This window comes from Aplidium turbinatum, chromosome 17 (genome assembly GCF_918807975.1).
Source record: "Aplidium turbinatum chromosome 17, kaAplTurb1.1, whole genome shotgun sequence".
Classification (NCBI taxonomy): Eukaryota; Metazoa; Chordata; class Ascidiacea; order Aplousobranchia; family Polyclinidae; genus Aplidium; species Aplidium turbinatum.
Window position 1 is genome coordinate 3,196,255 of NC_137488.1, and position 22,628 is coordinate 3,218,882.

The 22,628-nt window shown below is 39.5% G+C and overlaps 2 protein-coding genes and 1 pseudogene across 5 annotated transcripts in view; 2 read left to right on the forward strand and 1 right to left on the reverse strand.

The window, feature by feature from the left end:
• The window catches only part of LOC145786463 (spectrin beta chain, non-erythrocytic 1-like), a 64,885-nt gene extending 62,582 nt beyond the window's left edge, over nucleotides 1-2,303 (forward strand). For all 4 annotated transcript variants that reach the window (XM_082598121.1, XM_082598123.1, XM_082598122.1 and 1 more), the window contains 2 exons: nucleotides 738-824; nucleotides 1,370-2,303. In XM_082598121.1, the coding sequence (XP_082454247.1) occupies nucleotides 738-824; nucleotides 1,370-1,438 (156 nt within the window). In that variant the 3' untranslated portion in view covers nucleotides 1,439-2,303. The remainder of the gene's footprint in view (nucleotides 1-737; nucleotides 825-1,369) is intronic.
• A 1,171-nt stretch (nucleotides 2,304-3,474) lies between these two features.
• Nucleotides 3,475-17,233, reverse strand: LOC145786998 (uncharacterized). Its single transcript, XM_082598749.1, has 5 exons — nucleotides 16,954-17,233; nucleotides 13,980-14,141; nucleotides 12,789-12,968; nucleotides 5,431-5,613; nucleotides 3,475-3,821 (listed from the first exon to the last, which is right to left on the reverse strand). The coding sequence occupies exons 1-5, from the start codon at nucleotides 17,231-17,233 to the stop codon at nucleotides 3,676-3,678; spliced, it is 951 nt and encodes a 316-aa protein (XP_082454875.1). The 3' UTR covers nucleotides 3,475-3,675.
• On the forward strand, nucleotides 11,086-11,924 carry LOC145786805 (uncharacterized; annotated as a pseudogene).
• Nucleotides 17,234-22,628: the final 5,395 nt, after the last annotated feature.

Below are 22,628 nucleotides of genomic sequence, written 5' to 3' on the forward strand. Positions count from 1 at the left end.
ATTTTTGATGACGTAACAACCACCACGTGATCTGTATAGCGAAGTTGTTCAAGCAGATCACAAAAATTGATGAGTTGATGGTTGTGATAACACCTGCCATAAGCGAAGACCGAAACTTCTCGAGGATTATTTGTCATCGTCCTCGAAATTTTCCTTCGCCAATGTGAAGTTCGAGGGGATCTCATTTGTGAGGTGTTAAAGAAGGCGTAAAGCAGCCATGGTGTTGTTTTGTCATCCAAATCACACCGACCACGTGCCCCGTTTGGCCCATATTGTAGTTGATGATGCGGTGTGATGTTGGTTCATCCATGCCAAGCTCACATTTCGTGAGAGGTGCCTTCCCGCATTTTCTTATCATCCATTTGTTCATTTAATAGATGAGACCTGATGTTTGTCCCCGCTAGCAGGGGTCCACCAGTTTTTGCAGCCCTTTTTCGCCATGCTTTCCGGTTGTTGGAGTTGGTTGTATCTACAATTCTACATTCCTTACACTGATGTCTTTTCTCACCAACTCTAGACATCTCCTTTTTTGGTCTCCCTATTTTTTTTTGCCTGGACAAAAATCTCATGTTGACTCTGCCTTTCCTCTATTGAGTGAAATAAAGCGCTAGAATCACGTGACCGGTGCTGGGGAGTAGAGACGGCGCGTTCTCACAAGTGAAAATAATTGATTGCTTTGTGGTAGTTAGAATGAACTCTTGTTGTTGTCACTTCGTAATTGCTGCCGTCTTCCGCAGGATGACATGAAACAATGGCTCGGGAGATTCCAAAATCTTAACGCGTCAACAGCCAGTGGATTAAGCACGCCATCTCGTGTCTCGCAGGTATGTGAATGAATACCGATTGATGGCACCAGCTTTAGCACGCCTCTATGTCTTACTCCAAAAGGCATCAACCCTTAAGATTGGTATAAAAAAGTTTAATAAATGCAAGTGCAAACTGCTGTGGAAGTGGAAACATTTTATAAATCTCAATCTGAGTAAGGTATTAGCATGGCGCTATGAGTATTAGTAATGACTGCATACCGTCCTAGTACCAGCAGTGTGTCATAAGCTTTCTTATAAACGTATTCAATGCGTTGTTATGCCAGAAAAGCAGAATAGCTGAACTTTGATTCTTCCGCAAATGAAAATCTCCATCACCTTTGTTACCTGGCGACGTCAAGCTGGCACCAAAAATGTCCACAACTTATGAAAATTAATAACATTTTGAAGCTTGTTTGTTTAAGCCGTTGAACTCTGTGGTTGCTTGGACAGTGTTTGGTTACCGTCGCCGAGTATTCAAGTATTTTTGCCGAGATACAATGGTGGTCCGTCCGTGTACTGACGAGAAGAGCGCTGAGTTTGTATCTCATCAACTTCCGTTGCAGATCGTCAGCGAATCGAGCCCCAAGTCAAAGAAACGTCGAAGCTTTTTGAAAGGGAGCAAGAAGAAGTGAAAGTTTTCAACAATCATTCGCCAGCTGGCAATTTCCTTATTTTTTCATTATTTCCACGTCACGCGACATTAAATACATATGAAACTGCTGGATATTGCTTGCTGGTTTTTTTATTTCATTAATTGTACATAACCCTTGGTACTATGATGTAATTTTTTGGCATTTACGACCAAATAATACGCGCAATGCGTTTGCACTTGCGCAAACGGATCCAACGTCTCCATTTAGTGCTGGTTGCCATAGCGACATCGTTAATAATTACCGTCTATCTTCATATTTAGCGCATGTTGTTATCTCTAGAATATTCTTCAAAATTTTTTTTACTCCCCTGGTGCTTTTGTTACAAACGACCTCAGTCAACAAACTTCTGTTTGTGTTTGACAAAGAAGCGGCTTGCGGTGACCTTTGAACCCTAAACATCAGTGTAAGTTGGCATGTTGAGACGATGTCTCTATGAATAATTTCTTAACACTTTGCTTTGGATTCACAACTCATTTTCGGACAGCGGACGTTTCGAAAGTTTTCAAAAACCTTTTTTGCGTTGCTTCAACGTTCACCCTCGGCCCCGTTGAAATCACCACCCAGAAACGATAGATTTTGCTTTTGTTAGTCTCAAAATGTGTCAATGGTCATAGCGATGACGTCATTCTATAGTGACGTGATCCCTGCGTCATCAAGCTCTACTTTAGCAACGTATATTTGCTTATCGTCGTCGCCAATAGCTGCAGCTTAGCTTATCTCGCGTTGAATTCACGTAGAGAAACGTCAAATCAACCATAAATAAGCGGGAGCTGCCAGCCAGTATGCTTGTAGTGTTTATTTGTTTTGTTGAATCAAATAAAAAAAACGTGCTATTTTGAACTCACTTTTTTATACGTTTTTTGCTGGTACTAGTAGCTTACTGTACATCTACTAGCAGATTAAGATCCTTGCTTGGATCCTTGTAGCCTAATCAGGTAGCCGGACCACTGGGCATGCGACAACTCTGCAAGTAAATTTCAGCTACTGTCCAAGTCAGCAAACTAGTTTTTCATCTGGCATCGGACGTGCTTGGTCATCGCTTTATAATTGAAATTGTCCAAAAATAAAAGTTGGTGGGCTACTTTCTATCATTGCACCAATCACAGTGGATTATGCTTTCGTCGCTTCGTGCCTGTTTTTGCAAAAGACGTGATATTCATGGATTTAACATTTAGCCTAAATAGCAGCTGCAATTTTTGTGGCTTAATGGATTGCAGCCTAACAAGTTCAAACTATTGGAATAAAATAGGTAAGACGGATAGAATGCAAAAAGATATCAGTTGCCTGCACTGCATTGTACCCAACAAAAATTTTTTTGTTTATTTGTACGGCTTTTAATTTCTGAGTAGCCTATTGTCAGCCATCAGATTAGGCAACTTCTTGTTTTCATAACTGCTTTTGACATAAAGCAGGCTTAACTAATTCATTACACCTTAGGTAGAGGTGAGCGATGTTCTCAACAACCAGCTGGAGTCGAACCTGGTTTGCATAATTGGAAAGCCAACCCCTTACCCGTTGTGCCATCCCACCACTGAAAAGCGGCCGAGAAAAAGGAACTGGCCACCCTACTCTCCTTAGTGCCGAAAGCTTGGTACAATGAAAATCTTATCTTCTCATACCCGACACTTGAATCAAGTATGGGACCAACTTTTCCTTTAGGCTTAACCTATCTTCAGCTACAGCACGGTAGTTTAAAAAACAGCTTCCTCAACACATTTTTGAAAGTATTCATTTTATCTCAAACAAAAGGAAGCATTAGAAACAAACTGGTAGGAACGCCTGTTTATTCTAATCAAAAAATTAAGAGCCCAAAATGTAGGCTAGGTTACTAAGATCATGTTCAGCAAACAAACGTTTCGAAGACTATAATGTCTTCATCTTCAGTGCTAGAAGTACCTACGTTTATAAATGTACGTTAATGTAGACTGCATAAATGTACATTTATAGCACTAAAGATGAATCCAGTATAGTTTTCGAAAGGTTCGTTTGCTAAACATGAGCTTAGTAGGCCTATTTACATTTTGGGGTCTTTATTTCTTGATTAGGAGGAAAAATGTTCTGTAATTTTTATTGCAATTATTTGAAACTTTACTTTGGTACTGTTAATTAAAACAAGTGGCGCCCTATTTAATATTCTTGGCGGTAAAATAGAAAACTTAGTTTTCTTCGAATGCAAGCAGATCGAAAATATCACTTTGAAAAGAGGGTTAACAGTTTTATAACTTTTCCTCAGTGGTTGGCAATTTTTGCACTAAAGCTTGCTGATATTTAGCATAAACAAACAAGACTCCGCCAAAAAAATTGATCAATAATCCGATCATGAGCAGTGGGGTAGGAGCAACTCCACCAAAAACAAACATGCCTGTAAAACAAAGTATAAAATTAAACAAAAAGCCGGTTACGTTAAAACGTGCATGATACCAAAGCAGGACAATCAGTTTAAAATATGGCACGTTCGCAACACCTTAATCTCTTCTACATTTTTGACTTACTCAGTTACAATGTCGATGTATTGCAATTTCGTGCATGCATCCTCAAAAGCGTTATTATGACGTAACACAACAGTGATTTTAAATCAATCACAAAAATTTTGCAGTATTCCCATAATAGTATTTTTTTAAATTTTATTAGTAACTCCTCCAAATTAAATTTCCTTTATTCCAGTTCCATAAATTGTCAAAATTTCATAGACTGAACAAATTCACAATCACTTTTTATATTGTGCTGTAGAAGAAACCCCTGCTTCAACAAGTCATCAAACGTCAACTTCTTTGGTTGGAACATGGCATATGACATCCAATAAACTCAGTTTATAATGAAACTCTCTTATTATCAAAACTGATCAAAGGCCAACGAAATCAAGGAAGACCAGTAGAAACATTTATGTGATGGGCTCGATCTCATACAAAGCGCAACCCGGAAGAATTGCGACAGTTGGCTGAAAATCGCCAATTATGGAAACTTTTTATTGACACTAATTTTGCACCTAACTGGTGTGAAATAAATTATTATTGTAATTAGTTTTTCAAATCAACCATATTTTCCATATTATCTGGATACCATGCCCTGTTTCTCCTTGTGATACTTTTGATGACGTTCACAAAGGTGATTGATGAGGTCCGCGCACCCCAAAGGGTCAGCAAAGCGATTTCAAGGTGTCCATAAAAGTTTTCGAGTTTGCAAAATGATTAATAAAATACGACATTTAAAAATTAGTGTGCTTTATTTGTGTATTGAAGTAATTTTTAAAGTGTAGGCTACGTCGTCTACTGGTGCGTCATTTGAAATTTTAAAGGACACCACACAAAGGTTCGGTTTCCTAACTAAAAAATCGTATAAATGAGTTAAATGTTATAATAAGGCTATGTTGGCCAGTAGCGTAGCCAGAAATTTTGAAAGGGGGGGGTTTTGACCACCCAACGGCGGGGGGTCTGGGGGGCCTCCCCCAGAAAATTTTGAAAAATTACTTTGAATTTGGTGCATTCTGAGAGCATTTTCAACAAAAATGTGGGTATGAATATTCCTGTAAAATGGTGCTGTCCGGTAGCATAGCAAAAGGATAAGATCATGTTTTCTTCGGCATTTTTCGGAAAAAAAGCTAAGTCTCTGTGTTTTCTTGTTGCTAATTCCTGGCTGAGATGTTTGAATGTTTGGTATTGGCAAAACTCGCTCTTTTAATGCAATTTTGTTTAAAATTAGGCAATTTTTTTTAGACTGAAAGCATCATTCTCAATATCGTGACGTCACACGCGTGCCAAAGGGGGGGGGGGGTTGTAACCCCCAAAACCCCCCCCTTGGCTACGCCACTGATGTTGGCTATGGTTCAACTTAATTCTTTTGAGACAGCGGATTGTTGATGAATGCTTAACTTAAGTATGGGTATGGTGGGCCTGCTGTAGTTTGATATAAAGCAAACAGAAACTTTTTGACTCAATAAAAAGTGATTAACAACTTAGTTAGGTCCCGCTTACCTATAACTGTAGCAACTCCGCTTTTTAAGACTCCTACGCAAGAGGTTGTCAACGCTGAATTAACGGTTGTGCATAAAAACATGGAATAATTTAGCAACGCTCCGCTCAATACAACAAGCAAAAAACTCGTTTGAAACCCAATTTCATTATAATAAGGATAGCTCTGTAGGCTCTTCCAAGTCCCTGCAATAACAGTGCTTTCTGAAAATTACATAAACATGATGACAAATTATAGTCTAAAGCAGGGGTGACGAACCTTTTTGCTGTCGCGGGCCACTTTGTCAATTACACATGAGTTTTCGGGCCACACAACTTTTTAATCGTCAAAATTCCATGACGTCATAGATTGGAATCGACCAAAAAATACAAGGTGAATAGTGTTTTCACAGCTTTACCTTATAGCTTTCCTATTTACTAACTTTAAACCCTGAAAGTTAGTGTTTAGGGCAGTGGTTCCCAACAGTTTTTATCCGGTGGACCTTTTTAGTCGATATTCAAATCTAAATCCCCCCCCCCCGCCCCTATAAATTTAGTTTGTTAAAAACTCGTTTACATTAATATTTTAATCTAAGTTTTGGAAGATAAACTAAACTTTCACTAGTAATAAGCTTTTTAGCCTGTAATATTCCTTTTCAAACTAAAATAATTTAATTAAAGAAGAACGTAGCTGAAAAGTATTTTATTCAAAGAATAGGCATTCAAAACCCTAAGAGTCAATGCATGTAACAGTCTGTGTGAATCTTGTGATTTTTTTGTTTCGATAACTCATGAATGTCGTGGAAGAGTATTGGAAAGAGCACAATGATTATCATTCTCCACGTCTAATCTGTTTCTTTGTTTTGTTTTCACTTGCAAGAGTTGAAGAACCTGATTTGCATAGATAAGTGGAAGCAAACGGAAGGATACTTCGAGTAGCTTTCTCTGCCACTTTGGGATAGGAATTACGCATCAATGGCCAAAATCCAGTAATTGATATCTTTCTGAATAAGTCTCTTGCGCAAGAATCCGTTTTGAGTTCTAAAAATTCATCCTGCAATTTATCGAGAAGTTTTTTCATCAACAATGTGAATGAATTTCGTATTAAATCAAGCTCATCGTCATAAATTTTAAGAAAATATCGAATGAATTCCAGTTCTATTGCTGTGAGATGTTGCAAAGTCAATTCGTTTTCCAACTCTGGAAGAACTTGTTCTTTGCCATTAACAACCAGCACCAATGATAATTCTTTAAACATGGGAACATGTTTAATTGTTCATTGTAACTTTTCTCTTTCAATTATTATCAAGCTTGCTGGTGAAAACTCCCAAAGCATCTTTAAATGCTGAGCGGTACTGGCATCTGCTCATGGAAGGGCCACCCAAACCAGGCTGGTCGAAAGGTAGAGGCCAGATAAAACGTAATCCCATCGCGACCAGGGCAGCAGAGCCTTCTAGTACCTTAAGACAGTCTCCTAACGACGATGACATAAATCAATCACTCTCTTCCAACCTTCCTTGAGCCAGCATGAAAGCAGTAGCCTACAGTTTGTAAACTCCCACGGTATCAATATGTCAATGGCTCATGGATACAGATAACCCATGTTGATGAGCAATCTGCTTTAAACGGAGATGGCAATTGAATACCTACCGTATATTGGTGTTTTTCCCTTGCATTTTCAGATTTAGTTTATTCAATAGACCAAACATATCAACCAAATAAGAAAGGAATCTAATCCATCTGTCACCATTCAGCAATGAAACAAATTCCAATTTTATTTAAAAGTCAAAAAATAATTTAAACTCGTCTATAAGCTCAAACACTCGTTTAGTTACGTTTCCTCATGAAAGCCATCTAGTATTTGCATGAAACAGAAGTAGGCCTACTTGATAGATTGCATCCATGTCAGATTGTCAGTGCACAGTTGCTTAAATAATCGGGAGTTAATCTAATAACAATTTCCTCTTTAACGCTCTAATCTAGGCCAACTTACTAGGCTTAAAAAGGTTTACAATCCTAAAACCAAATTCCCCCTTGAAAATTGCAAAATTCCCCCCTAGTGGGTAAGTCTCCCCTGGTTGGGAACAACTGGACTTTAGGGCAAGAAAATAGCAAAGGAAAGGTGTAGCCTACCAGTAAAGGCATAAAACAGCTTTGAGATGTCTTTTGTCTTTTATGCATAAAGCGATTGTCAAATTGTATCGCGGGCCGCACAAAATTCTTTGACGGGCCGCATGCGGCCCGCGGGCCGCAGGTTCGTCACCTCTGGTCTAAAGGCACGATCCAACGTTGTCGGTGAAAGAAGTTGACTGAATGACTTTAAAGCTATGATCTTTCGCTACTCGTGGTTAGTCAGATGGAATTGTGCAACAGGTAAGCATAAAGTAACTTACTTAAGACTTTCTTCATGTTCGCGAATTGGAAACTTATGGTATTGTAATGAAGCGTAGCCTATTGTAGAGTGTAGTGTAGCGCGTGTCGTCACGCACCACATCTCTCTTGCCGACAGCGCAGTGTGAGTTTGCCGATTGCCTGACTTGGCTTCTCTTGGTTTCTTTCGTGTTGGTTCATTCTCTAGTTTTCAGTTAACAGTGTAGCAGTGCAATCGGCAGTTTAAGTAGAGTCTTGTTTTAGTTTGTCATTTAATACTTTCTGTTAACATTCTTTAAAGCTAGTTTTCAATTGCAGGATAGGCCTATTCACGTTTTAAGTTCATTAAAGCCTACTTTACTGAAATGAGTTTGTTGGTTTCAATGTAGGTCATGTCAATTTAATAAACTTATTTAAGCAAGAATCAGAAAGATGGACAGACATATTCCTCGTCCTAAAGACCTTTCAGTTGATCCTAACTCCGCTGACGCTCCTACTATTTTCAAGTTCTGGTTTCAGACTGTCACTGACTACATCGCTACACTTGAAGAGGTTCGCCAGGAAGGAACTCCTAATATCAACAAAGCTAGAATAATACGTAGCTTCTTGTCCCCAGAGGTATACCTCTATGTCGAGGAAGTTGACGACTATGATGCAATTGTAGTACGTAAAGAAGAAGAACAATGTCTACGCCAGGCATTTACTAATCAGCCGAAAGCAAGCCAGTGGAGAAACGGTCTTGGAATACCTTAGAGCGCTGAAACTACTCTAAGGACTGCGCTTTTGACGACGTTTCTGCCCAAACGTATAAAGAGCAGCTTATTCGGGATTCTTTCATAAATGGCTTACAGTCTCCTGTCATCCGCCAACGTCTTTTGGAAGAGAATATAGACCTTCAACGTGCTTCGGAACTGAGCGACAGTATAGAAAGAGCACAACAACAATCTTGCATCATGGGGAGAGCTGCAAACACTTTGATAGTCTCAACGACAAATTATGCGCGAGAAGGTAACAACATGCGTCCAGAGCACAAGGATCACGACATTTCTGCAGCCACTTCCAAGTCCAAGGTACAAACCAGAAAATCATGTTACTTTTGTAACGGACCACTCCATGACCGTTGGTCCTGTCCAGCACACAAACAGAAATGCTACAATTGTGGAAAACTAGGGCATTTTTCCAAGGTCTGTCGCAGTAAAAGTTCATCAGTATCTTTGGCTTCTGCTGCAGAAAACCTAGTTGCTAACGCGGATTCTCTTAATTATTCGTCAACGCCTTCCAGGCACAGAGGCCCGTTATATTTTGCTGGAGCTCCTAACTGCCTACATCGCACAGTGGTGGACGCTTTGGTAAATGGACATCCAGTTAAAGCCTTGCTGGATTCAGGTGCCTCGGATAACTTTATTGATAGAAAATTGGTAAACAAGCTGAAGATAAACCTTACGAAACAACCTCACACTGTGACCATGGCGTCGACCCATCACTTGGTCAAGACCGATGGCTGCGCTTGTTTGCATCTTGAACTCCTCGATAGAAGTTATCCAAAGATTTGTTTCGATGTCATTCCAAACTCTTGTGCTGATGTGATTTTAGGCCAAAATTTCTTTCAAAAACACGAGAAAGTCACCTTTCAGTTTTGTGGCCCCGAAAAACCGCTTGTAATTTTCGCAGCAACACCGAAGCTCGTAGCACTTACCTCAGCTCGCGTGGATCCACCAAGTCTTTTTTCAATACATGCAACTTAATTATAAACCTGTTGCAGCCCCTTCCCGTTCTTATTCAAAAGATGACGTCGCATATATTGAAAAGGAGGTGGAAAGACTATTAGCCGAAGACATAATCGAACCTTCAAGATCTCCGTGGAGATCGCAAGTGCTTGTTGTCCGGAATCAACATAAATGCCGCCTTGTGATCGATTATTCACAGACTGTCAACCGTTTTACACTTTTGGATGCGTATCCCCTTCCGCGAATTGAAGACATTGTCAACAAGGTTGCAAAAGATAAAATCTACAGCTCTCTTGATCTGCGGTCCGCTTACCACCAAGTTTCCCTCTTGCAAGAAGAAAGACCATTTACAGCATTCGAAGCTCTCGGCCATTTGTATCAATACAAAAGACTGCCTTTTGGTGTAATAAATGGAGTTACTGCCTTTCAGAGAGTTATGGATGACTTCATCAAAAGATACAATCTAAAGAAAGTTTACGCCTATTTAGATGATCTGACCGTCACAGGGGAAACTGTACAAGAACATGATGAAAACTTGAATGCCTTGCTTGATGCTGCAGAGAAGAGTGGATTTACTTTTAATAAAGACAAATCGAACATTAGACAATCTACAATCAATTTACTTGGCTACCAAATCTCGCACAACCAAAAGAAACCAGACGCTGAACGACTTCGACCACTGTTGGAAATGCTCCCACCAAAAACTCTGAAAGAATTGAAAAGAATTTGTGGTATGTTTGCATACTATGCCAAATGGATTGAAAGATTTTCATTGAAGGCTGGTCCACTCTTAAAGGCTGTTATACCTTTGGACGAAAATGCTTTGAATTCATTTAAAACACTAAAGGAAGAATTGGCGGCTGCTAGTCTGGGAACTATTCGTGATGACCTAAGTTTCGACATCGAAAGTGACGCTTCTGACTACGCTATAGCCGCAATCCTCTCCCAAGGCGGTCGCCCTGTCGCTTTTATGTCCCGCACCCTGAGTAACTGCGAACAGAAGTATCCGGCTATCGAAAAAGAAGCTACAGCAATCATTGAAGCCGTTCGAAAATGGGCCCATTTTTTAAAGGGTCGCACCTTTTCACTTGTCACCGATCAGCAATCGATCTCGTATATGTTTGATAGACGCAACCGTGGGAAGATCAAAAATAACAAAATTTTGTTGTGGCGTCTAGAGCTAAGCCAGTTTCATTACGAAATCCGTCACAAGCCCGGAAAAAAAAACATAGCCCCTGATGCACTATCAAGAGTGTCTGCAACTCTGAGCCCTGGCAAAGACTTGCTTTCTTTACATGAATCACTTGGACATCCAGGATATGTTAGATTGTATCACTTTATTCGATCCCGCAACTTGCCGTACACCAGCGAAGAGACTAAAGCAATCTGCAACCAATGCCAAACTTGTGCTGAACTCAAACCACGTTTTTACAAACCACCAAGAGGAACTCTTATCAAAGCTACGCACCCATGGGAACGACTATTTGTTGATTTCAAGGGTCCTGTTAAAGGTTTGAAGCCCTACCTGTTAGTGATTGTAGATGAATACAGTCGCTACCCATTTGTGTTTCCATGCAAAAGAATGTCTTCCGAGTCCGTCATTGATTGTTTAACTAACTTATTTTGCCTATTTGGTTTCCCTGCTTACATCCACAGCGATCGAGGAACTGCTTTCACTAGCCGAGAGATCAAAGATTTTCTTTCTACGCGTGGAATAGCTACTATAGTTGCTCATCACCTTACCATCCTCAAGGAAATGGACAGTGCGAAAGGACAAACCAAATGGTACGGAAAACAATAAAACTTCTTTTGAGAACGCACCATGTTCTGGAGGACGATTGGGAGAAAGTCCTTCCACAGGCTTTGCATTCTACTAGATCATTGCTATGTGTCGCGACTAATCAAACACCCCACGAGAGGTTATTCTCATTTGCACGACGAGCCATGTATGGCATGGCAATGCCTTCGTGGCTTTTGGACTCCGGTAAAACAGTTTTATTGCGACGCTTTGTGCGTAATAAAGGTGAACCTGTCTGTGATCCAGTAATGTTACTCAATGCGAATCCTACTTATGCTCGTGTACGATATCAAAGTGGAAGAGAGGCGACTGTTTCGACCTCGGATTTGGCACCCTCTCCTCAAACTGAGGTTGATGCAGAAGAACGTCTTTCTACAACGACGGATCTTACCTTAAATGTGCCGGAAGAACCTGAAATCCATAACATACTAACAAACGATTATAACACGCCTTCAACAGACGCTCCTTCAAATTTAACTACTGACGTTCGCAAAGACAGTAGGCCTACTTGTGATATTACAAACCCGATCACATCAACTAATGAAGGGTTTACCGACAACAGTACACCCATCTTGAGACGTTCTGCTAGAATTCGAAAGTCACCAGAAAGATATGGCTTCTGAGTCAACATCTTGTCTGGTCCTTTTCGAAATTTATTTGGCGGGGGAGAATGTGGTGTAGCGCGTGTCGTCACGCACCACATCTCTCTTGCCGACAGCGCAGTGTGAGTTTGCCGATTGCCTGACTTGGCTTTTCTTGGTTTCTTTCGTGTTGGTTCATTCTCTAGTTTTCAGTTAACAGTGTAGCAGTGCAATCGGCAGTTTAAGTAGAGTCTTGTTTTAGTTTGTCATTTAATACTTTCTGTTAACATTCTTTAAAGCTAGTTTTCAATTGCAGGATAGGCCTATTCACGTTTTAAGTTCATTAAAGCCTACTTTACTGAAATGAGTTTGTTGGTTTCAATGTAGGTCATGTCATAGAGTTTGTAGACTATTAGAGAATCTGATTTGCAATTAATTCTTTCTTCCCCTCTGGTAGAGTTAGGCTTGCACATTCATGTAGGCCTACTGTGTTTTGAATGTTTCAACCTGCGTTGGAACATATCGCCACACCGTGTAGTTGTTGATTTATTAAAAAAATAAAACTCTGGAATAAATGGAAAATATTTTAACATAACAAGGTACGGGTAGCAAAATCACGCATTGCAGACTTTCCTTCCAAACGCAGCCTCCCCTCCCTTTAAAAGTTTTTGAAATAATAAAATCATTTCGGATGCAAACTATATAGCCAAATCTGGACAATCCATGTCAATGCTACTGGCTGCCAATGTCGAATGTTTTTGCCATTTCAGGAGCATTTAATGTTGGACATTGGACAAGTTTTACTTGATCAATTGTTGAAAAATATTTTCCAAAACAGCGAAAGCATAATAGGCCTACTATTTAATTTGATAATGCCATAAACAGATGACCGACAAATTTACTTACCCAAAGACATAAACGTAACAATGGGCACACAATTGACGCTATTGACGTACAGGAGGTCTAACGATGTCAAGTGTTTTCTTATTCCATTATATTGCAATGCAGTCAAATGAGATGCCATCAACAATGCACTTAGCCCCCCTATTAAATATGATTTCATATCAAATTGTAGATCTCCAGCAGCTGAAAATAGACAGAATGGTTGCTATTTTATGATTCAAATCAAAACAAGTTGTCATTGAGGTGTTGTGCCTATTTCATAACTTATATTAGCTTGTCTTTTCACATTCCTATGGCCGATCGTTTGCTGTACCGTATATAATAAAATAACTCATTTTTAAAAAAGAGCAGGGTGTCATAAATGTTAAGTGCGCAAGACTTAATATTTGATTAATTGTGAGAATCCATCTTCTGACTGAGAAAATCTCTTGGAAGCTTAATCTTAGCAGACTGACATACTGTACAAAGTGTACATGTAAAAGTTTTAAACCGCTGAAGCAGATTGACAAGGTGACGTTTCCACTTGTTGTTGAAGTGTTTTGTTAAATTATGCCATTTATTTGGGTGCTGCTATATAAAAGCTGTCCTTGAGGTTGATTAATTAAATGTTTATACTCCGATTGAGAAAGCTTCTTTGAGAGCTTGGTCCTGGCAGTTTCGCATACTTGTAGAGGATTTGAACCATTGACGCAGGGCCGGTCACCGAGGTTGACAGAGTGAAGTTTTCGATTATTCAAGTCTCGTTGTGACTTATTTCATCCACCAGGTGCCGCTGAGTGGAGAGCAGCTCTTGATGGTCGTCGGACCATTCGGCATGCGTCAGCTAAGCAAGTACGTCAATTTAGCAATTACATTTCAGCTACCGGTACTGCCAAGTCAGCAAATGAGATATACTTGCCCGGTTCGGACTTGCTTGGTCATCGCTTGTTAAACTTAATTTGTTAACTTGTGACATGCACTTGCTCAGTTTCATCATTTACCAACTTCAGCCACTTGCTAAAATGTTGCTAGCTCAGTTGTCATTTGCTCAACTGCCGTTTGGTGAATCCACAACTGCTGAATTGCAGGATACACGTTCTTGAAATGCGCTGCTCAAGCGCACACTTCGTTGTGGCAAACACACTGTTATTAGTGTAGCCTGCAGAGCTTGAAGTTTTCTTGAATGTGATATTTTTCATTGAATGTACACTTTACCTGCTACAATTGCTCCGATAGTTATGAGGATAACAGACACACAAACAAAGGAAGCAGGTTTTTTCCCAAAGACGAGAAATCCCAGCAGGGCACTAGCCATTGGTATACACCGCCGCATGGCGGCGTACATGGGCACGTTCATCCCACTGAGAGCAAACAAAGCTGAAAAACAAGACATCGCTTAGAACACTGTTTCAAACCTTTTTCACTTGACAACCCCATTTCATAAAAGAAATATTCACTACAGGCTTACTTTAATTCTTTGCAAATCTAAAATTTGCAGCCTCGTTTGAGGACGCGATTGATCGCAGCCTATACAAATCTTGGAGGTAGTACGTTTAAGCGTGGAAACCCAGACAGAAAAACCTGTAAAACTTTTAGTCAAAATCGTCAAAATTTAAAAAATGATGGATTTTGCTGTCTGGGCATTTAGTTTCGATTGTTTTTATTCTTGATGATCATAACAAAACTAATAACCTAACTGTCGCAACAAACTTTAGTTCAAGGACTGCTCTCCACTTATTCGTCATAACTCATAGCACATGAGTAGGGACTGGGTTCAGTTCAGTCAGCGTTCAATATTTTAAAGATATAAACTATAATTATATAGTATGTGGCGCTGGTCACGTAGTCCCGGTCCCACATCGTAACAAATTGTTTAGAGTGCTCACAACGAGGACCGAAACTAAAATATTTAGTGAAACAACTGTATCTAAAACAAGCATTGCAAACGTAGGCTACCACAAATTATTTGCAGCTATAAGTTACTAAGTCCAGCACTTGATGTAAACCATAAAGCTCATTAACTATCCACATGCAGAACATGTTTTCGAAACTTTGTAAAGCAGGTCAGTACAACTCAATATGGTACAAAGCCTTAAACCAGAAAAACTATACTACAGGGGCAGCAGACAAACGTTATTGTAATGTTTCTATTTAATTACTACCGGATAATACATATCATTCAGATAGGGCAAAAATGAAACCAGTCTTCAAGGTAACCGCCAAAGGATCGTACCACATTGTCTTATTGTTGCATTTAAAATAGTTATCCGTATATACAATCGAATTATTAAACCAAAAATTGTTATTACATAGGCTACTGTAATTACAAAGTACATCAAATATAGTTATTGCTTTCTAAACCTTCTATAGTCTACAGCAGTGGTTCTTAATCTTTTTTGTATGTTTTACCCTTTTAACAAAGATGAATATCAGATTTACCCCCAATAGATAAAATGGTGCTCATTTATCAAAAAACTAAAGTAACAATTTTCATCAGATATATTCAATGCGACGGCTGCCCTTGCTTTTTGGCAACGAGTTGTTTAATGTGTGGTAACGTAGGAGATAATGCACAAACAGTGCCGGTCTTTGGGGTGTTCAAACCTTGCGATCGCACAGGGTCCGCAAATTAGGGGCGCCCGCAATTTACTCAGAAAATGCAGTAATTGTTGTCATTTCTAATGGAAATAAATTCAATTCGATTCACAAGCAAGTACCGGTATCCTAGAAGTCAGTTGCGGTTCTCAGAATGCGCAAAATTCAAATTAATTTTTCAAAATTTTCTGGGGGAGGCCTCCCAGATCCCTCCGCCGCTGGGTGTCGCCTTCGGAGAACACACCGTCAGGCTTCGCCCGCAGGCTGTCAACCCCCCCTCTTTCAAATTACCTAGCTACGCTACTGAACGGGATCATTGTCATTGAGGCCGCAAAGCATATTCTGCACACGGCCCGAAATGCCCTAAGACCGGCACTGTGCACAATAAATATCGGATTCAACATGAAGTTGGTTTCTTGCTTTAGATTTGATAGTAAGCAATGCAGAGAAGCCTCATTTGCATAGGTAAGTTGAAGAAAACGTGAACAGAACATTCAGAGCTTGAAAACCCATCCTTGGATAGCAGTGTTATATTGTAACCCAAAACTTTTCTAGGTTGCAAGAGTAAAACTCATCTTTTGCAAATAATTCGTTTGTTAATTCTATAAATTCTTCTTGGATTGCTTCAGGAACATCTTTCACTTTACATACAAAAAGATTTCTCGCTACTATCATTAAAATGCTGCCAGTATTTATCTCGGGAAAATATCGTTCAAACTCCTCCTGCAAGTTTTCAAGATAACTGATGATGTCATCCTTCAAGAGATCATTTCCAGTTATCTCCGTCAAGCGGTGAAATGATATATACAATACCAATACCTACAACTGGCACAATTTTTCTGTCTCGTCAACTGATGTGGATATTTTGATAAATAGCTCATTTACCCCCCAAAACGAGGAAATTTACCCCCAGGGGTAAATTTACCCCAGTTTAAGAAATGCTGGTCTACAGCCTGATTCACCTTAAAAAGAGGGGATCGTCAGAAGGTTCTTATTCAAATAGAATTTATTTTGAATAAGGACCTTCTGAAGATTCCCCTTTTTAGGGTGAAACAGGCAGAATAGATTTTAGGAAGTAATAACTACATTTGATATAAGTTGCTTTAGTTTAGCTTTTTTGCTTGACATTGAGCACTTTTTGTAGCATTCATTGTTTAATTACAAAGTATATTTTAATCATCTCCCGGGTCGCAACTTTACAAAAGGTACCATTAAAAATCCCTTTCGAAGTTTGTTTGGTAATTGCAGAAGAAAAAAGAGCAATAGCACTGCGGTTGGAATCAAACCTACATCGATGAAATGACTATCTGCATCACCGCCCTAACGCTGTGCGACAAATCAGGCAGTTGCAAACCGATGAGTTAATTTCGCTATTATATAATATGCCTTTTTCTTTTGTTGCTCAAAGGGGATTTTTTAATGGTACCTTTTGTAAAGTTGCTCCCGGGTCGTACGTTGTGCAGATCTGTGTGAAGAAATCAGCCTTCCCCTTCACACAGATGATCGTGGCAGAATGCAACATGTTCCTGCCAATTTAGTCAGTCAGTTACGTAACAGCAAAAATACAGATTATATATCTTAGTATCTGACTTACCTAGAAAAGTATTGGCGGAATACAAAGCACTGAGAAGCCAGCAAGAGCTAGCGGTGGTTCTGTTGTACGAAACAAGGTCTATCTTTCCCAAAAAGTTAAGCACGCGTAAACTCACAACGAGGAAGACCAATTGGAAAGTTAGAATCACTCCCGGTTGGGTAAACATCCAAGTGTTCAAAACAAGTTTGTTAACAAAGTTCATTGAAGCGGAACAGATTCCATAAAAGATTGCAGATGACATCATCATCTTCAAGCTTGGATTGTGCAAGTCGGACGACATTTTAAGTATCACACAAACGAGTTTAAAATATATCAACAACAGGAATAAACACAAAACATCTAAAAAGAAATATTTTTGGAAAACTGCAATCGACCTTACATTTGCACAACTCAGCGATGTTGGGTCCAATGCAATATGAAAAACGGTTTATTCTTAGACAGCCACTTTTTTGATCCAGATTCGGTCCGCACCCGACCTGGTAAAGATCTGAACCAGTTAAAGTGGTTGCCTGTGTATTTCTTTTGTTGAAATACAGTAGTATAGCTCGGTAGCGTTGATCAGGTGATCCAGGAGGTACATGTGGATCCAAGATAGTTTTACCGGCTCGGATCTTTTGCAAAATGTCCGAAAACTTTACCGAAATGCTGTGTTGTTTGCTATAGTTCGTTTGCATCCCATCCACGTTTTTTAGAGAGGACACTTATTTGTTTTAGGAAAACCACCTCACAGACAACCACTTAACCGGTATCTTTACCAGATCTTATCTGATCCGTACGCGATCTAGTAAAGATCTGTACCAGATAAAGTGGGATGGCGGTGGGATAGCGCCGCGGGTAAGGCGCTCGCTTTCCAATTGTACAATCCTGGTTCGACTATTCTGATTGCGCTGGTCTGGGCTTGGGAATTTGTATGCGACTTGTATGTGAAGGGCAAGTTTGAACGATACTTCGTAGTTTTATGATTTATTTTCGTATCTTTTTCTTCATCGGGTCGATCATGTTTGATCAGCTGTGATCTCCCATACGAACTCCCTGCATTATGATCTGTCTTTTGTTTTTAGTACTGTAGTACCGGTACTTCCGGCATGCTTTTCATTCCGTAATTTTTTTGATATTGCCAAAATATTTCATTTTTGTCGTCCTTTTGTTCGCTTGTCTTGTAGGCTATCATCCCAGTCAACATTAAATTTTCCAACAAATGGCTTCTTGCTATGTGTCCAAAATATCTTAATTTTTTAAGGTTTATGTTGTTAATCAGATTCCAGTTATCGTCTATTTGTTGAGTGACAAATTCATTTGTTTTTCTTTCTATCTAGATGATGCGTAACAGTCTCCAATGACACCACATTTCGAAACGTTTTGATGTCACGTTTTTTGCATGTCCAAATTTCACATTCACATCCATATGTAGCAATTGGAAATGCGAGAGTTCGCAGCAACCTTAATTTTGTGTTTTTACAAAATTAAGTCTCCAAGGAGTAAGTACAGTAGTTGTACTGAGCAAGCGACAACTGAGCAAGTGACAACTGAACTAGCAACATTTCAGCAAATGGCTGAAGTTAGTAAATGATGAAACTGAGCAAGTAACAACTGAGCAAGCCATAACTTGGCATGTCACAAGTCAGCAAATTCAGTTTACCAAGTGATGACCAAGGAAGTCCGACGTGAGTACGTAAATGTCATTTGTTGACTTGGCAGTCTGAAATGTACTTGCTGAGTTGTCCCATGCCGAATGGTCGACGACCGTTTTTATCAATTGACCTCTGTTTTCACACCGTTGTAAGCGATGTTACAGCTGTTTTTGCACTAGCAATTTGCTTTTTAATTTCTGTGCTGTCATTGTAAGTGTCATTTATGACACCGCCCAGATAGCAGAAACTATGTACATTTTCAACAACATTTCTACCATTTTCTTATGCGTTAGCTTTTTGGAGAAAGCGGGTCAAAACGGACTCGCGGGGCAAAAGCAAAACAAGAATCTCTGTTTTAATGCTATCGAATTTAAAAATTGTCCAGAAACATATGAGATATAAGTAACTTATTAGGTTAATCTATGCGTAGCCTACAAACATTTACATTGAACAGATGCAGCATTTCTTATGAGTTTTCCACAATCGTTAGATTACCTTTCAGACATATAAGACAAAACGGACCGCGGGTCCAGAGCGTCTTTCAACAGATTTACTCTGAGAGAACAACTTTTTCTGTGATTACCCCAGCAATCCAGCATCTGGGGGCTTTGCTCCCTAAACATTTGTTGACTTCTCTGATGTAGCCTCCAGGTTATCATTCACACGATATACTGTGTACTCGGAAACAACATGTTTCGTACGGTAATTGCTACGTAGTACACAACAACACAATGTGCTTCACCACAACGCAAACCCCGTCATTTTGAAAATGTGTCAATGTGATAATGACCGATGTGGCTGTCTGGGAACAGTCTGTTTACTAACTTGCTGTAATTAACCAATCCACCGGATGCTTGCTCATGTTCAGTAATCTAGCTGTATCTTCTGGATGAAAAATAAATTTAATTTGTCACCGCTTTATAGCATTAGCTTATTGGATTTGTGACAAACCTTTGTTAGCCTGGTCTCTCAGCTGTTGTAGACTATTCGATATTTTAAAGTAAGCCGGAAAACGCACAGCCGAACAAAGAACAGGAAAACGTACTAAATGAAATCTATGGTGGAGCAACCGTAGCCTACGTTATGTAATGATGATGCTATGGTTGCATACCATCTGAATGAATAGTAGGTTATTAACCTGCATTATTCAGGACAGGGCCGTGTGAACACCATCTAGCCCCCCCCCCCGAAATCCACTAGTGGGCTCCTATGCTTAGTGATAACTCTTAAAAATAGGACCAGTAAGCGTTTAAGGTCGCAAACCTTTTCAATGCGGGGAAAAAATTATATTCATCATTTTAGCAAAGAGTATAAACAACCCTTTAAAGTTTCTAGAACAAATAGTTCATCTGCTATGTCGTCAATACAGTGCCGGATCTAAAAAAAGTTGGAGAAGTACCAAAATTTTAACAAGCAAAATTTGTAACATAAATGAGCAATGCAGAACGTAATGTCTAAAATAGTAAAATCTGTCTTTTTTTCATTGATTCAATGTCTGCGAACGTTGAATCAATGTAAAAATGACGGATTTTAATGTCTGGGATGCAACTCGTTGATCGTAATGTGAGCTTAAAAATTGTGTTAAAATGCCAAAACTCGTCGCCTTGTGCCAAAAAGCTTTTCACAAAGTTTACCTAGTTTTGGTCATTGTTTGTGTGATATATTTTGTGGTTTAACATTAGTTTATTTCTCAAAACACACTTTGCTTTTGACCAAGTTTATTAAATTGAAACTTGATTACTGCAACAATTGATGTTACGGTCTACAAGGTTTGCTTTAAATTTGAGGTTAGGTTTTAAATGTATTTTTCACGCCCACAGAACAATTTCAACAATAATTGATTTTTTTCACATTTTTTATTATTTAATGAAATTTCAAAAATCCGCCCGTGGTCTTTTTGAATCCTCTATAATAGGCTCTGGAGACTCTAAGCAAGGCACGTTTTACCGTAAGATTGTTCTCTATCAATCAACCAATATACTGCATATTAATATAATCACTAACTTATTGAACAGAACACTAACTTACTGTATTAATTGTTGAATAGTTGAGTGCGAAATATTTTTAGTTCTTTACGTTGAATTGAAATATTGGATTATTTTCTTAAATAACTAGGCTACAGTATTGGAATAGTTCTCGACATGATTTTCTTTCCCTTAAATTAATTGCTGAAAACACGTGTGTCCAATGCTGCGGGTAGATCCCCAAAAACATGGAAAGAAAAAATGGAATGTTAAAAATGCATAATATTTCTGAGCGGTGCCAATCGTGCAATGCTTATATTTATTGCTCGAAGAATGTTGTAAATTTCCTCATAGCTATCCTCAGGGCAATTTGGGGCTGGTACCAACAAGTTATTTGGGCCCCAAATCAAGACAGAGAAACCCACACCATATCCAAAGAATGCGTGGTGGTTTCTTCAAATGTCCTGCATAGGCGTAGCCAGGGGGTAAAAGGGGCCATGGCACCCCCCAAATTTTCAAAGTTTGGATTCCGAAGTTGAGCACTTTGTTGAAAATATAATAAAATCTGTAGAAATTTGTAACGTTTTCCAAGACATCTGGCTATTAACACCCCAAGCACTTGTTTTAGACACACAGAAAGACACCAATAAAATTTGCAAATCCTAAATCGCGCAAAATTTACTCGATTTACGTTTCTTTTAACTAATTTGTGGAAGCAATTTCAGAATGGCTTACTCTGTTGGGTTTTCGTGTAGCTGAGTTTTTGATGTTCTTTAATTTTAGCCGCAGATTTTGCCCGTTTGTGTGTAAGAGCTACCTTTAATAAGTTGATAGCTGTTTATCTGCTATTAAATTTCTTACAAATATTACCCTAAAAGTGTTTCCAGAAAGCGCTATAATCCATTATTTAAGAGTAATTTTGCAAAAATTTTCCGGGGGAGCATGCCCTCGGACCCCCCTAGAATACGCGTGCCTTCGACAAGCTCTAACCCCACCAGTTTCATTGCTTCCCCTTGCTCAAGCCACCAGTATACGCCACTGCACATCAGGTGGCGATGTCTTCAATTCATCAAATATTTGGCCCCGCCCAATTTTTTTCCTGGCTACGCCACTGATATCCGGGCCCTTTGGAAAGGTCACCGGCTTCTAAAATCATCTTGGGTCCAAAAGTACCGCTTACCTGAATATCCTTGACTTTGTCAGAAATTTGTAGTCATCGTCGTCAATCAATCATTTTATTTTTCGTCATTAACGCGTCCGGGACGAAAAAGATACTAACTACAAAAATCGATATAAACCTACCAGCACGTTAACGAACGGGAAAAGGTTGCAAAACCTTGAAAGGTTTAAAACGTGCCTGAATGAAAAATTATGTAGTAGGCTATAATATAGCCGCTATATATCAGTAGTTAGCACGGCCACAAAACCTAAAAAAAAAAAACAAATAGCAAAAAACAAAACAAAAACAGAGAAGCACACATGTAGTAATGAATGACAGCCTAATGAAAAGTGTTGTGGATTAAATTTGCCAGTTCCAATATTGATGTGGATGAGCAGTCATAATAATAATAATAGGATGGAGAAAGAAAACCGGACATAAAAGAAACCCATCCTCGGCAAAAGCCCGTTTCAATGTGGCCCAGGAGAGCAGGTGTTGAGCTCTTTCTATGGTTAGACTGCACATCACACAGTAGCCTAAGACGATTGAGGTTTGATATCTAGTTTAAGGTATTGTTTCTTGTCCTGGTGGGTGATGGAATGGATCGTCGTCGTGTGAGCGTCTGGGGCCGAGGGTCTATCCTTTTACCACCCCAGATTCACAATGTTCCCGGACTACACTGGAAGGCTACTAGAGAGCAGCCAGTCTTTGGTTTCATCATCCAAGACGCGCAGATTTTCCACTCCAATAGATGGCTTGAAGATGTTACAGCCATTGATGATGTGGTCTGCAGTCTGTTCCTCGGCACCACATTCACAGGAGGAGGAAGAGGCCATTCCCCATTGGTGCATGGTTGAGCGGAAAAGGCCGACGCCCGTACGGAGACGGTTAAGGCGCACCCATGCCTGTCTTGGTAGTGTT

Bases quoted from the DNA above. Each gene is read 5' to 3' on its own strand.
- LOC145786998 (XM_082598749.1), bottom strand. From the start codon at position 17,233: ATGTCGTCCGACTTGCACAATCCAAGCTTGAAGATGATGATGTCATCT. The intron at 14,142-16,953 runs GTAAGTCAGATA...CTTGTTTTTCAG, and splicing joins TTCCGCCAATACTTTTCTAG to CTTTGTTTGCTCTCAGTGGG. The intron at 3,822-5,430 runs GTAAGCGGGACC...TTTGTTTTACAG, and splicing joins CGGAGTTGCTACAGTTATAG to GCATGTTTGTTTTTGGTGGA.